Here is a 13304-nt window from a genome sequence, read left to right as displayed (position 1 = left end):
TTAAGAAATTTATTTAAAACCAAATTTAGTGTATAATAGGGGAGGGCTCAAAAACGGCTATGCCTAGGGCCTACGAAAGGTATAATCCGGCTCTGTGAGTACCGTTTAAATGCATACTGGGCAGTGGCGCTTGACCGTAAAAAAACATTGATGTAGGGCTTACCGGGCAGTGGACCTAGTATATATTTCGGACTTTTACCAAAGCGTAATATTTACAGGGGCCAGTACAAATTAAATAATATTTACTGGGGTCAGAACAATATCAGCATTTACGCTGTAATAAAATTGAAAATAGAAGAGAAAATATGTGCAAATATTTACACAAGATTGAAAAAGAAAACTATCAACGACTTAGAAAAGGTGGTGACCCAGGCATCTTAACTCTCGAAACCATTTTGACTCTTCTTCGGAACCCTAGGGTTCTGCGGTACACAGTTTGGGAACCGCCGCTTTATAAGGCATTTAAAATCTTCTCTATAAAAAAACATTACATGAAATTTATCGTAATAAACACCTCCGTTCTGGGTGGCAGTACTTTTTCTGTAAATTCAGTTTTTGATAGAATAGGGAGAAAAATCAATGATAATAAAGTCGAAAGAATTTCCCCAATTTTTTTTTAAACCTGGATATTATTATTTCAAACCCGGAGAAATTATTTATCAAGCGAAAGCATTTATATTTGTAGCATTCGATACAACCTATATAATGTAAATCGAATAAAATACTTCAAAAAATTTTTATATGTTACAGCGAACGAGAAGAATTTTGTTATGACCCTCTATTGTTATTAATCTAGACGACTTTCCCCGGATTCTTTACCTTACAAGTTGAATAGAGACACGTGTACAGTAATATAACCTTAGAAATATTTTTTTCAATGTACGCTCATTGAGAAAATACATAATTTCTGTAAGCTATTTATTATAAAGTCATTTTTCTGTGTTATTAGTATCATGTCCGTATTCGTTATCAGTGTATTCATTTTCAATTCAGTCTGAAAAATAAATTATTCATTATAAAACTATTCTTTATAAAACTTTATTCCGGGTTTTTGGAGTCATGTCTCAGGCATTTAAACAAACAGATACCACCAGCATCCAGCTTCTTGAAAACGGAAGGACAGCTCTGATTGGTTGAAGAAACTACGTCATCTCATAGGAAGGCAGTTAGAGATTGAATTTTTAGACAAGTCCTTCAATTTTAAGTTGCATCTTTACAATATATGTATGCAGATGGTTGTGCAGGGTTCCGAGAAAAATAAAAACACAGCGGAAGAAATTTTATTTTTTTTACAGAATTTATAAGTGTTTTTTACACTTGCTCGGTATTCTCAACATTGAACTTTCTTTAAAGTTAAGACCCATTGTGCGGTTTACATTAGCCTGGTATTCACTGCACTGATATTTTTTGATGTTAATGGTCATTGCCCAGTATTCCGATCATTGAAAAGTTTTGTGATCTATACTAATGGCTGGTTGGTTGGTCCTAATGCCACTTGCCACACGGGCAAGCCTGCTTGGTGAAACCGAGCAAATTGTAAGGCAGAGTGTGCGATTCTTGTTTTTCAGTGGCGCCATCTATGGACAAGAATTCGACTTCTGCCACATCATACGTCACACCTGTTTATAGGGCGGACCCATTCATACATCCATTCATTCATCCACGGATCGTAATTTTGACCTGAATCAGAGAACGATCGGTCTCCAATCCAGTATCCTCAGAGGTATTGATTTGTTATGGGAACATGGAGGACTTTGCACCTCGACAGAATTTTAACGTGCATCAGTCACCAACTACTCGGGGAGTCTTTGGCCGGCGGGGTTCGAACCCACGAACTCTCGGACATGGGCCCAGAGCCCTACCGACCAGGCTATCCCGGCCTATACTAATGGTAAAACTTGTAACTACCGTTTAGTAATTTTGAATATTCTTTAAAAAATTTCGCAAATTCTGAAATCGAAAATAAATTTTATCTTCTGTTCCGAACTCTAGAAAATGCAGGCTTATATTCCCTACCTTTACCGATCAGCAGAAAAAAAATTCTCTCAGTGAGGGAGACAGTTTAGAATTGAAATATAAACTTCAATTTTAAAGTATCTTCCTATGTAATGACAAACTTTTTGACCAATTATAGCTTTCCTTGTGTTTCGTAGGAAACTGAATGGTGCAGGTATCTGTTTATATATATGTTTGTGTTATATCTGTGCTTCCATCTTATCAAATTGTTGAAAAATTACATCTTTTATGCAAGCTATTCATTATAAATCTTTTTATTTTTAGGTTATCGGCATCATGTCTGTGTTCTTCATCTGTGTTTCCATTTTATCATTTTGTTTGAAAACTCATCCTAACATGCGTGTCCCAGTTATCCGGAACGTTACTGTCCGGACCTCCCCACCGACAAACAATTCAAACGCCAGCATCACGCATGCGTGGACATTGGACAAAACGCACACCTATCCGCACGATGTGTTCTTCTACATCGAGTGCGTTTGCAATGCCTGGTTCACTTTCGAGATTTCTGTGAGATTCGTCGCCAGCCCGAGGAAAAGCGAATTCATATGCGGGGCCGTCAATCTCATCGACTTCACAGCCACCCTATCTTTTTACATCGATCTTGCCTTGCAGAGGTTTGCATCCCACTTGGAGAATGCAGATATCCTAGAATTTTTCAGCATCATCCGCATCATGAGGCTGTTCAAACTGACGAGGCATTCAGCCGGACTGAAAATCCTCATACAGACATTCAAAGCCAGTGCCGGGGAGTTAATCCTCCTCGTCTTCTTCTTGGTCCTCGGCATTGTCATTTTCGCTTCGTTGGTCTACTACGCCGAGAGGATTCAGTACAACCCGACCAACGATTTCAACAGCATACCCCTTGGACTATGGTGGGCACTGGTGACTATGACCACAGTCGGCTACGGGGATATGGTTCCAAAGACTTATGCCGGTATGTTCGTGGGCGCACTTTGCGCGCTGGCCGGCGTACTCACCATATCATTACCCGTGCCGGTCATCGTGTCAAACTTTGCTATGTTTTATTCACACACGCAGGCAAGGGCGAAATTGCCTAAAAAGAGACGGCGTGTTCTACCTGTTGAACAAGTAAGGGGGCATGTTATGAGAAGTAATTTACCCCTTAGAAATGAAGGACAACAGCCTGCGAGACGAATAAATGCACTTAAGCAAAATTTACCTAAAGATTTCCTAGGAGGACCTAGAAACGGTAAGTACCTTTATTCTTTGCTTGATAGTCCATTAACAGTTGCATTATACTTTTAATTTAAAATAATCAATGCTTAAAGAATTTTTTCAATAAACAGGAGCAAATATCTCTCACGCATAAATAAAATTAGATATACTTAATGATATATTTTATTCTCTCCCCAGGGCTTGCCACAACCGTGGAAATCTAAATAATAGCGAATGCTTTAACTGTTTACCTGTTATAAGTAAAATATATAGTAATGAAAAAAAGTGCATTTTTATGCAAAAAGTGGTAGTACAATGATGATTAAATGAAGTATAGGATAATAAGTACATGAAGTATAAGATAATAAGTACATGAAGTATAAGATAATAAGTATAGATAATAAGTAAATGAAGTATAACATAATAAACGAAATAAAGCTTATTTATTTCTTTACTTTCCATTTGGGATTCAAAGTATGAAAAAACGTGATTTTAAAATGCTATACATATTTTGTTATTGTTAATGTATTTTGTAGTTTTTAATGCATTTATTTTGTAAATTTCTTATCCAAGATAAATGCTGACGATGAAATAGTTAGAATTCTAATCTATATCTTTAATGAAAAGAAACAAGTTCAAAAATGAACATTAGCGTTTAAATGGTTAAGATATAATTTCGAGGCTGCCAAATTTCTACGTTTTTTTGAAAGAATTTCTACTAGTGGTACCGATGTTTATCTTTAATATATGATTCTTTAAATATCTTTTAATTAATTATTTAATTGATGATTCTTTCAGTAAATTTGAGTGAAAGTCATCTTTTTACCACTTCATAGGAGGAATTCAAAAGTTCATATTAAAAATCACTTTATTCCGATCTTCTGGGAGCGAAGCTTTTGGAAAACTGGTCGGCCAAAATTCTAATAACTTCAGCTTATGATTGTCTGCCTCTCTACAAAATATTTTGCAAAAAGCGTTGTAGTTGGCAGCTCTATAATTTTTTTTTCCAATTACTGTTACCAAAATATATTTAAAAACTAAATAAAATATATTTAGAAATTAAAACGAACCGGCATAATTCCAAAATTTAAATAAAGCCCTTAGGAGTTTTCGGCGATCTTTTGTTTACAACAATATGAACTTTTCCAATTTTGTTCTAGAATACAAAATATTTAATTTTCTTTTCACCCCAATTTGCATTCCAATTACCAGGAAGAGCCTCCTTGAAGATAAAATTTCAAGTTAGATGGGAAAAGGGCCGCCAACGGCCTCGGGCGCCCCGATAAATTTCGACGATGATGATGATGTCAACTGTTCCGTTTTCAACAGAACAATTTATAAAGTGGTAATAGAATGGGGCACTAAAACTATCAGCATTCTCTATAATTTTGATGATTTTTTAAAAGTCTCTTCTCAAAATTTCTGAAAAAAAGTGGCATTTTACGTGTATGTTAAAATTATTTTAAGTGTAATGATAGGCAAGATGTTTTTCTATTATTTAAATTTACTGAATCAGAAATCAAATATTATTTTGATACAACTTAACAAAACAATTTCTCCCAACCCGGAACAAGTTGGCATCACTGAGGTTGCGGATACTCTATTCTTATTATCCATTGGCAAAATGGGTGCTGTTTTGGGTTTAATGGCGTGCGATCCTTATTTGGACGCCATCACACTTTTCAACTGTGTTCAAAAATAATAGTAAACAGAGCGCATGCGTCGTCATTGCATGCATTGCTATGGCGACCACTGCTGTTTGATAATTTTTTTAGAATTCTTTTTTCCTTTTTATTTTCATCAGCATTCTTAATGTATTTACGTAGTAATAATTTAGTATTTTTATATTCTTTTTACTATTAACGTATAATTACTATCTTGACGGTGATTTTAATATAAGTATGAATTTAATATAAGTATTTTGTGACGTCTTGAACCACGTATATTGCCAGGATATGAAAACCAATCCGACGACAAACATCCATTGAGACAGTTTTTGCAACCCATGATTTGAAATGTTGTGGAGTTTAACGGAATTAGACAAGAAAAAAAAAAGATTTGACCAATGGGTAATCAGATCAAATTTATTAAATGAAGAATCAAATATAAAAACATTAACTACTAAAATTCTAACAAAGCGGAGCAAGTTGTCATTTCTGTAATGGTAAAAATGTGAAACATTTTTATTTTACTATTTCTCACAAAAAAAATCTAAATTTTACTTTCTTCTAACATTTCATTTTAATTTTTTAATTTAAATTGCAATATAATAAATTGGCAGGTATGTGATGAGCTGCAGATTCTCCCATATCTCAAAAATAAACTAACCAATTAAATGCATAATAAAATTTAAAATGAGAAAATAAATTCTAAAAAAAATTATCAAACAGCAGCGATCGCTATAGCAACGCATGCGCAATGTTTAGTGTTACTCAAGAATAATCAGGTATGGTATGGTAGGTACTTTATTAACGTCGTACTAGAGGTGCACAATGGGCTATTGGCGATGGTCTGAGAAATATCCCTGAGGATGATCTGAAGACATGCCATCACAATTTTGATCTTCTGCGGAGGGGATGGCTCTTCTGCTTTGGTATCCCGACGAGCTGCGCGCGAAGTCGAGAACTTTAAGGTAGAAAAATTTAACGAGGATCGATACCGCGCACCCTCGGTCCTTACGCAGGCTGATCAAAGTGCTCACCCACCCGCTTACTGACCGCAGCCAGTGATGCTTGACTTCGGTGTTCCACTGGGAACCGTGTCTTTACGATCAGTTCACTGCGGGGTCACTTTTAATCAAATTTATTAAATCAAGAATCAAATATAAAAACATTAACTTCTAAAATACGGACAAAACGAAGCAGGTTGTTATTTCTGTAACGGTAAAACTACAAAACATTTTTTTTAATATTTCCCACACAAAAAAAATTATAAACTTTACTTTTTTCCTTCATCTCAATTTAATTTTTCAATTTAAACGACTATATAATAAATTGGCAGGTATCTGAGCTGCAACTATGGAATAATTCTGAAGGAAATAAACTCTTTTCAGTTTGTCGGTTTCACCTTAAATTCTTCCACACATACGGGGAAACGTCATAGCCTTATGCGTCGTTGATAAATTATGATAATTCTCTTCTTCAAAAATCTCATTTACTTTTCATACTAAATCCTTTTGGGGAAAGAGACAAATCCGTAAACTGTTCAGAAATTTAAATCACCTTGAAGGGTAGAAAGCTTGAGACTTAAATCCGAAGAGAAGTCCATTGGATTTATTTAACAAAGCGGATAAATTTATTTTGTCACTCAGTCGGGAAATGTGATCTTAAAATTTCCCTCGAGTTTTTTTATTCTTTATTTTCATCAACTTTACTCTGTTCTCAAATTGTTCGCCTTTTAAATTCGCGAATTTCTAGCGTTCTTTTTAACCCTTTGAGGTTCAAACACCTTTATACCTATTCACACCAGATTTTTTTATATTGCAAATGGAAGCGAGCATAAGCGAGTGGAAGTTTATTGATGTAGGGGAGAGTCGGGTAGCCCAACCCAGCGGGTACCCCCGCCCACTGTCAATTTCATATGTATAGAATATTTTTTCTAGTCAATGGGCCATCGGACATAATTTTTATATTAAAAAAAATATTATTTTCAAAGTTTCAAGTATTTATGCAGCTGGTAACATGGTAAATAATAGTTTTGAAAATATGTTGAATACAGTAGTCATGAAATTAAGAAAAATTGGTTGAATGTTTCGATTAAACTTCAGTTTAATACTAAAAACATATTCTTTTCTATACATACAGCATTAAAGTATGTAGTCTTAAGTTTAATTTGCACAAAGAAAGAAGTTTGTATGTAAAAAATTGTTCGAGTAATTACAAATTTACAAAAAAATTGGATTTCGGGTTGCCCCACTCACATGATGTCGGCTATCACCGCCCAATTTTATTTCGCGGATAAATGTATGGTTGCAAAGATTATTATTTTGTTGCTTCAAATTTGAATGTTGTATGCATTTTTAACAACAAATATATGTTTTAATATTATATAAAACATAAATTTATATATTTGAAAATGAAAAATTAAATATTTTTAAAATGTAATTGATATATCCAAATTAAATTTAATATCAAGAAATCATAAATATTATGATAAGCTATTTGCTTACATATTTATTTTCACTTATTTGTGAACGAATCAATCTACAGAAGCATTCGAATGCAATCAAAATACAAAGTGAATTAGTAATTTTATAAGAAGTATTTTATATTAAGTTTATAAGAAGAGATCAACCAAGCAAGCTTATATTGAAAAACAACTATTGTTATTAATTATTGTTACTTAAATTAAATTATTTTCGTTAAATATTTAATATAAATATATATGTATTAATATTATAATATATTAATATTATAATATATTAATCTACATCAATAATGATAAAAAGTATGACATTTGTTGTTATTAAATGATAGAATTCACTAAAAGTATATAAATATGTAATAAATAAAATAATTTTGTGATAAAAATAATAAATGAGGTTTATCTATTGTCAATACATTGGTCATTCTCATTTACACCTGAAAAAATAGCCAAAAAACGCAATTTTTTAAACGGGGCGGGGCTACCCGACACATTTTGAAAAGAGCTGAAAAACATGTTTTTTTAAATTTCTATTTTTTTAAGTTTAACTATTCTTTTTTTTTGGTTTATTCTTTTTGAATTATTTAATTAGATGATAAAACAATAGAAACATACAAAAATGTTGATTATTACTCAATATTATACAGAAATATAAGCAATACAAAATTAAGTGAGCGGGGCTACCCGACTCTCCCCTATATGTTACCGGTAAAGTTTGAAATCCGGCATTCTATAGAATGCCTAGGCATTGTATATAATGCCTAAAACTAGCCGGCAATGTATGAAATGATTTATATTTCACACATTTCCTAGGCATTCTATAGAATGCCAAGTGAGAAACCGGCAAAGTATAAAATCTTCTGTGGCCATGCTAATAAAGGTGATGAAATGGATATTTTGTGCAATATTTGTTTCTAAACTGAAAATAATTGTGACTTAAATGTGAATTTTTTATACGAAAATTTTGTTTCCCTTTATAAAAAAGGCATAAATTATGTTTTGTACAGCTTTCATTATTCTTAAGGCATTTTGAATAAATTTTTTTTAATGGCACTCTCATTATTTTTTCAGAATAACATTTTTATTTTTGATAAATGCACATCATTTACATAACCTCACCAGGAAGTTTTTTTCATACTTTATCTAAATAGCATTTGTCATTCTATAGAATGCCTAAGCATTATATACAATACCTAGGAAGGTATGTAATACTTCTTATATTTCATGCCTTGCCTAAAAACATCCGGCATTATATACAATGCTTAGGCATTTTATAGAATGCCGGCGTTTCATACTTTGCCGGTAACATATAAATTAGCTGGGTATTTTCTTATGCTAGGTTCCACTTAAATTTAAAAGTAATATTTCTTTTGATTATAATTTAAAAAAAGATGCAGTTTATCAAACAATTAAATTTGAAAAAATTATATTTAATACAGAATGCTTTCCAAGCTACCAGTAATACCTATTACCACGAATAAAAAAATAATTAATTTATCACTGACTGCGTATGACAAATCTTTACAGCTCTCCGAAACGTAATTTAAATATTATGATTTATAATAATTTTTTGATCATTTACAATTATTAAACAATAAATGAAGTTAAGTTTACTTTTATCAAATGATTTTTTTTTAATTAAACATGTGAAATAAAATAATGAAAACTAAAGCGTAAGACATAATGAGAAATAAACTTTTCGCAATATCACCAAAGTTATTATGTTGTAATATTGCAAAGTTTACTGAAAAACATTTATATTTACCGTAAATTAAACAGGAATTTTAAAAAGAAAATTGTACGTGAACTTGCAACCATCAATTTTGTAATGACAATAAAGCTTTCCATTTTAAATCTATACATACATTAATTATTATAAAATATATTTTATATCATATATAATAGTATAAATATTATAAAACTCACCAACTTAATGCATAACAAAAATAAAAGTGAAAAAAAAGAATTCTAAAAAAATTATCAAGCAGCAGCTGTCGCCATAGCAACGCATGCAATGACGACGCAGGCGCACTGTTTACTATTACTCTCTAACACAGTAGAGCCCCTGAATTAGAGAGCCTTAGAACACAGTTAAAAAGTGTGATGACGTCCAAATAAAGTGCGTACGCCATCAAACCCAAAACAAGACCCATTTTACCAATGGGTAATAAACATCATGCTGATTCTAACCTTCGTTTTACCAGTTACAATTGACGGAACTCATTTTATCTAATATGATGGTTTAATTATTGATGGCTTATTGTGAATAGCCACATTAAAGGTTTATTGCAACAACCCGGAAGAAATTCAATCTGATTGAGTATACAATCTGACTGAGTTCAATCTGATTGAGTTTTATACTTATCCTTAAGACATATACAGGTCGATTGTTATAAGAGCAAAAATTTCCTGCCAGATTCGAAAATACTGACGATTTTCCTAATTAAGCTATACTTAATCTAATCAGCTTCCGGCCAGAGTTTTTTTCATTAGCCTGCAATTAATACATCAGAGACATGATGGCTCCAGAGAAAGAGCATTCGCCCTCCAATGAAGTGACCCGGGTTCGATCCCAGCGATAGCTGGTCGATTCGAATTCCGCACTCGGCTCGCACCGACTGCAGTGTTGATTTAAAATATCCTCAGTGGCAGACGGATCATTGGAGTCCCCTTGCCATCAGGCTAACCGTGGAACATTTTCGTGGTTTTCCTCTCCATGTAACGCAAATGCGGGTTGGTGCATCAAAAAGTCCTCCACTGAGGCAAATCTCTCCCAATACTTGATCCAGGAGTTCCCTTGTCTTCTGGATTGGGTTCAAAATTACAAAGCTCCGGAGTTTAACATTAGTAGTCTTAAACCCAAAAATTGGGCCTGCTGTTCAACGACGGTTATAAAATAGAATAAATACATCAGTTCTTCTGAAATATTACATCTGCCAATCCAGAAGATTTTTCTTCGTATCAAACATTATCTGACAGTTGAAATTTTAAGAAAACTCCATTAACGCACACAGCTCTTTCCGGAAATGTTTCCGTTTTCAACGGTCTTCGTGAGCGAAAAGGCAATTTTCATTCCATTCTCTCCTAAACTTATAGATCACTTCTTCAAAGAACTTTTATCAGAATCAAAAATAATGAACAAGAACATCGTTTAAGAACTTCATAAGTAGAGTCAGGTGAAATTTTAATCAACTTTCATTTTTCCCCCACGAAAAATTAATGTGTCATTTCACTTTATCTGAGAAGGCAGCCGAGATTTGCAAAAAAAAAAAAAAAAAAAAAAAAAAAAAAAAAAAAAAAAAATTAATGGCGCCTGACGATAATAACCTTTCGGCGTTGCATATGGAAGTCAAGAACCGCCGATCATAATGAGAACTTGAGAATGATCATTTTTTTCTTCCAGTCCACCCTTCTTAATGAACGAGATTTTAAAAGATTTTCTTTGCTGACATACAGCTCAAGATATTTTAGAACGATTGTTCCATTTTTAGCTTGAAAAGAATTGTTCTTAGTTCTCACGTTCATTCAGTTCTGAAGTATTTGAATGGCTAATTTGAGAACCAGAAGGAAAAAAAGAAGAATATGCTTAAAAGACTTTTAAATGATGCTTCCAGGAACTTCTTTTAAAAAATATTAGTTCATTAGTTATGAGAAAACTTTGAACTAGCCATGGAGTCGCCAACTTTTTTGCCAAAGATTCACACTGTTTCATTTCCCCAAGTTCTTAGCCAGCAAATACGATATTAAAAGTGGGGAAATAGGTCATCTCTTTCACCCACCTCTTCGGACATCTAACAGGGTGCGTAGTCAAATCTTTCAAGAAAAAATAAGTACCTTTTAAGTGCTTTTCAAGCTATCAAAAAATATTTTTAAGCACTATATACATTGACAAAATGCAAAATAATTTTCAAAGACTTTACATGATCATGATAAAATAACTAGTTTCTGACAAAGAACTCTTTTTTTTACTGTATTAGCTATTATAAAATAATCAAGACATTTTTCGGTTCGATATCAGAGGGTGGAAAATGAAGCCTGAAATTGAGAATATCTTGCAAAATGCATCAGAGTTGCACATGAGAGAGCAAGAATCTCATCGAACCCAGCTCAGTAAGCACGGACTCGGTAAGTATTTCATCAAGCATGTGAAACAATTAGCACTTCCATACGCTACCAACCGACGGTAAGCCGATATGGATTTTAATTGAATATAATGTGAAAACGTTGAATAGAACAATGTGAAAAGCACGCTTTTGCATAATACATGGCGAAAATAGATATGGTAAAGAAAAGAAAATCTCCTTTCCAAAAATGGAAAATTAAGCACTTTTTAAAAGCATCCAATGAAAAAAGCACCTTTAAGGGCTTTTAAAAAAACGAAAATCGAAATTAAGCACCTTTAAGCACTTCTTAAAAACGCTACGCACCAAGAAAAACTGTTTATTTTTCAAGGTTTGGGATATATTTTCACCCGTTAGACATCAGCAATGTTTCTGATTTGGGGCTTACCTTAATTTAAAAATGATAAAAAGTAACAACTAAATTAGTTCATTCTTTGCATTTATTTTACAAAATTAAAACGCTTGTGTCTACCATAAAACATTTCCTATTTTTATTTTATAACCGTCGTTGAACAGTCGACCTAATTCTTGGGTTTACGACTACTAATGTTCAACTACGTAGCCTTGTAATTTTGAACCCAATCCAGAAGACAAGGGAACTAACGGATCAAGTATTGGGGGAAATTTACCTTCATGGAGGACTTTTTGGTGGAGCTAACCCGCATGTGCGTTACATGGAGAGAAAAAACAACGAAATCCTCACACGGTTAGCCTGACAACAAGGGGACACTAACCCATGATCCGTCTACCACTGAGGATATTTTACGTCAGCACTGTGGTCGGTGCAAGCCGGATGCGGAATTCGTATCGACCAGCCATCGCCAGGATTCGAACCCGGTTTAACTCACTGGAAGGCGAACGCTCTATCCTTTGAGCTATCGCTCAATATTTCCTATATGTACAAATGTTTCAATACTGACCTTAAAACTATCCCAGTATTCCCCCTAAGCGTTTTTCCAGTATTCTCCCTAAGTCAGCTCTGCCATCCCTTAAAAATACTGCATTTTTATTCATGTTCCATTCAACAAAAAATTATTTATTAAAGTAATAACCACACACTAGTAAAATAATGTGTGTTTTAGGTTTAATTATGATTAACATTGCAAATATTTATTTTGTTTATATTTTTAAGCTGAGACAAACTGAACTATAAATGGGACAGGAATGAATGGTTTAAAGAAAACAGTTCCATGTAAATAAACATTTTCCCACTGTTCTAACTATGTTTGCTAATTTATTAATTGCTAGATAATATTTTAGTTTTATTGATGCTTAATAATTAATGCTGGTAACGTATTCATATCTAATAATAATGCTTCGATAACAGAATTAATCAACTGAAATCGAACAGAAATACGTTGCTCATTGATTCAATCTATATTTATTTTTAACTCTAGTATACATTCTCCATTTTTACCTATTTTGTTACAATGATTTTGTTCATTTTCTAAGCTTTTTCTTTGGTTATTATTAGAGCCCGGATTTTGATGACCTAAAAAATCTCAACTAATGCCCTTAAAAAGTGCTAAAAATGCCTTTAAAAAGTGCTAAAAATGCCCTTAAAAAGGGCCAAAAATGCCCTTAAAAATGCAAAAATTGCGCAAAAAATGCCTTAAATAAAGTAAAAATATTGAATTAAAAAAATGTTTTGCTCTTTAAAATTATTATGAGTCATTTAAAAGATATAAAGCAATGCAATACTTGTTCTACGCTCATTAAAGTTTGAAAAATATGTTTTATATCCTAAAATAACAAAAAAAGGAAAATATATTGACACCAAAATATTTTTATTTTGTGTAGAAACTTTAATGGATATAACAACCTCCATCTCTTAATATTACTAAATAT

The 13304-nt window shown here is 32.9% G+C and overlaps 1 protein-coding gene across 1 annotated transcript in view; it reads left to right on the top strand.

Moving 5' to 3' along the window:
• Positions 1–13304, top strand: part of LOC107437959 (potassium voltage-gated channel protein Shaw-like) — a 191226-nt gene that overhangs the window by 138521 nt on the left and 39401 nt on the right. Inside the window, exon 3 of the mRNA XM_016050110.3 lies at positions 2281–3226. Within this exon, the coding sequence (XP_015905596.1) occupies positions 2281–3226 (946 nt within the window). The remainder of the gene's footprint in view (positions 1–2280; positions 3227–13304) is intronic.

The sequence above is a fragment of the Parasteatoda tepidariorum genome, chromosome 9 (genome assembly GCF_043381705.1).
Source record: "Parasteatoda tepidariorum isolate YZ-2023 chromosome 9, CAS_Ptep_4.0, whole genome shotgun sequence".
Lineage (NCBI taxonomy): Eukaryota > Metazoa > Arthropoda > Arachnida > Araneae > Theridiidae > Parasteatoda > Parasteatoda tepidariorum.
Note: the sequence above shows the minus strand (reverse complement) of the source record. Positions and strands in the feature narration are given on the sequence as shown.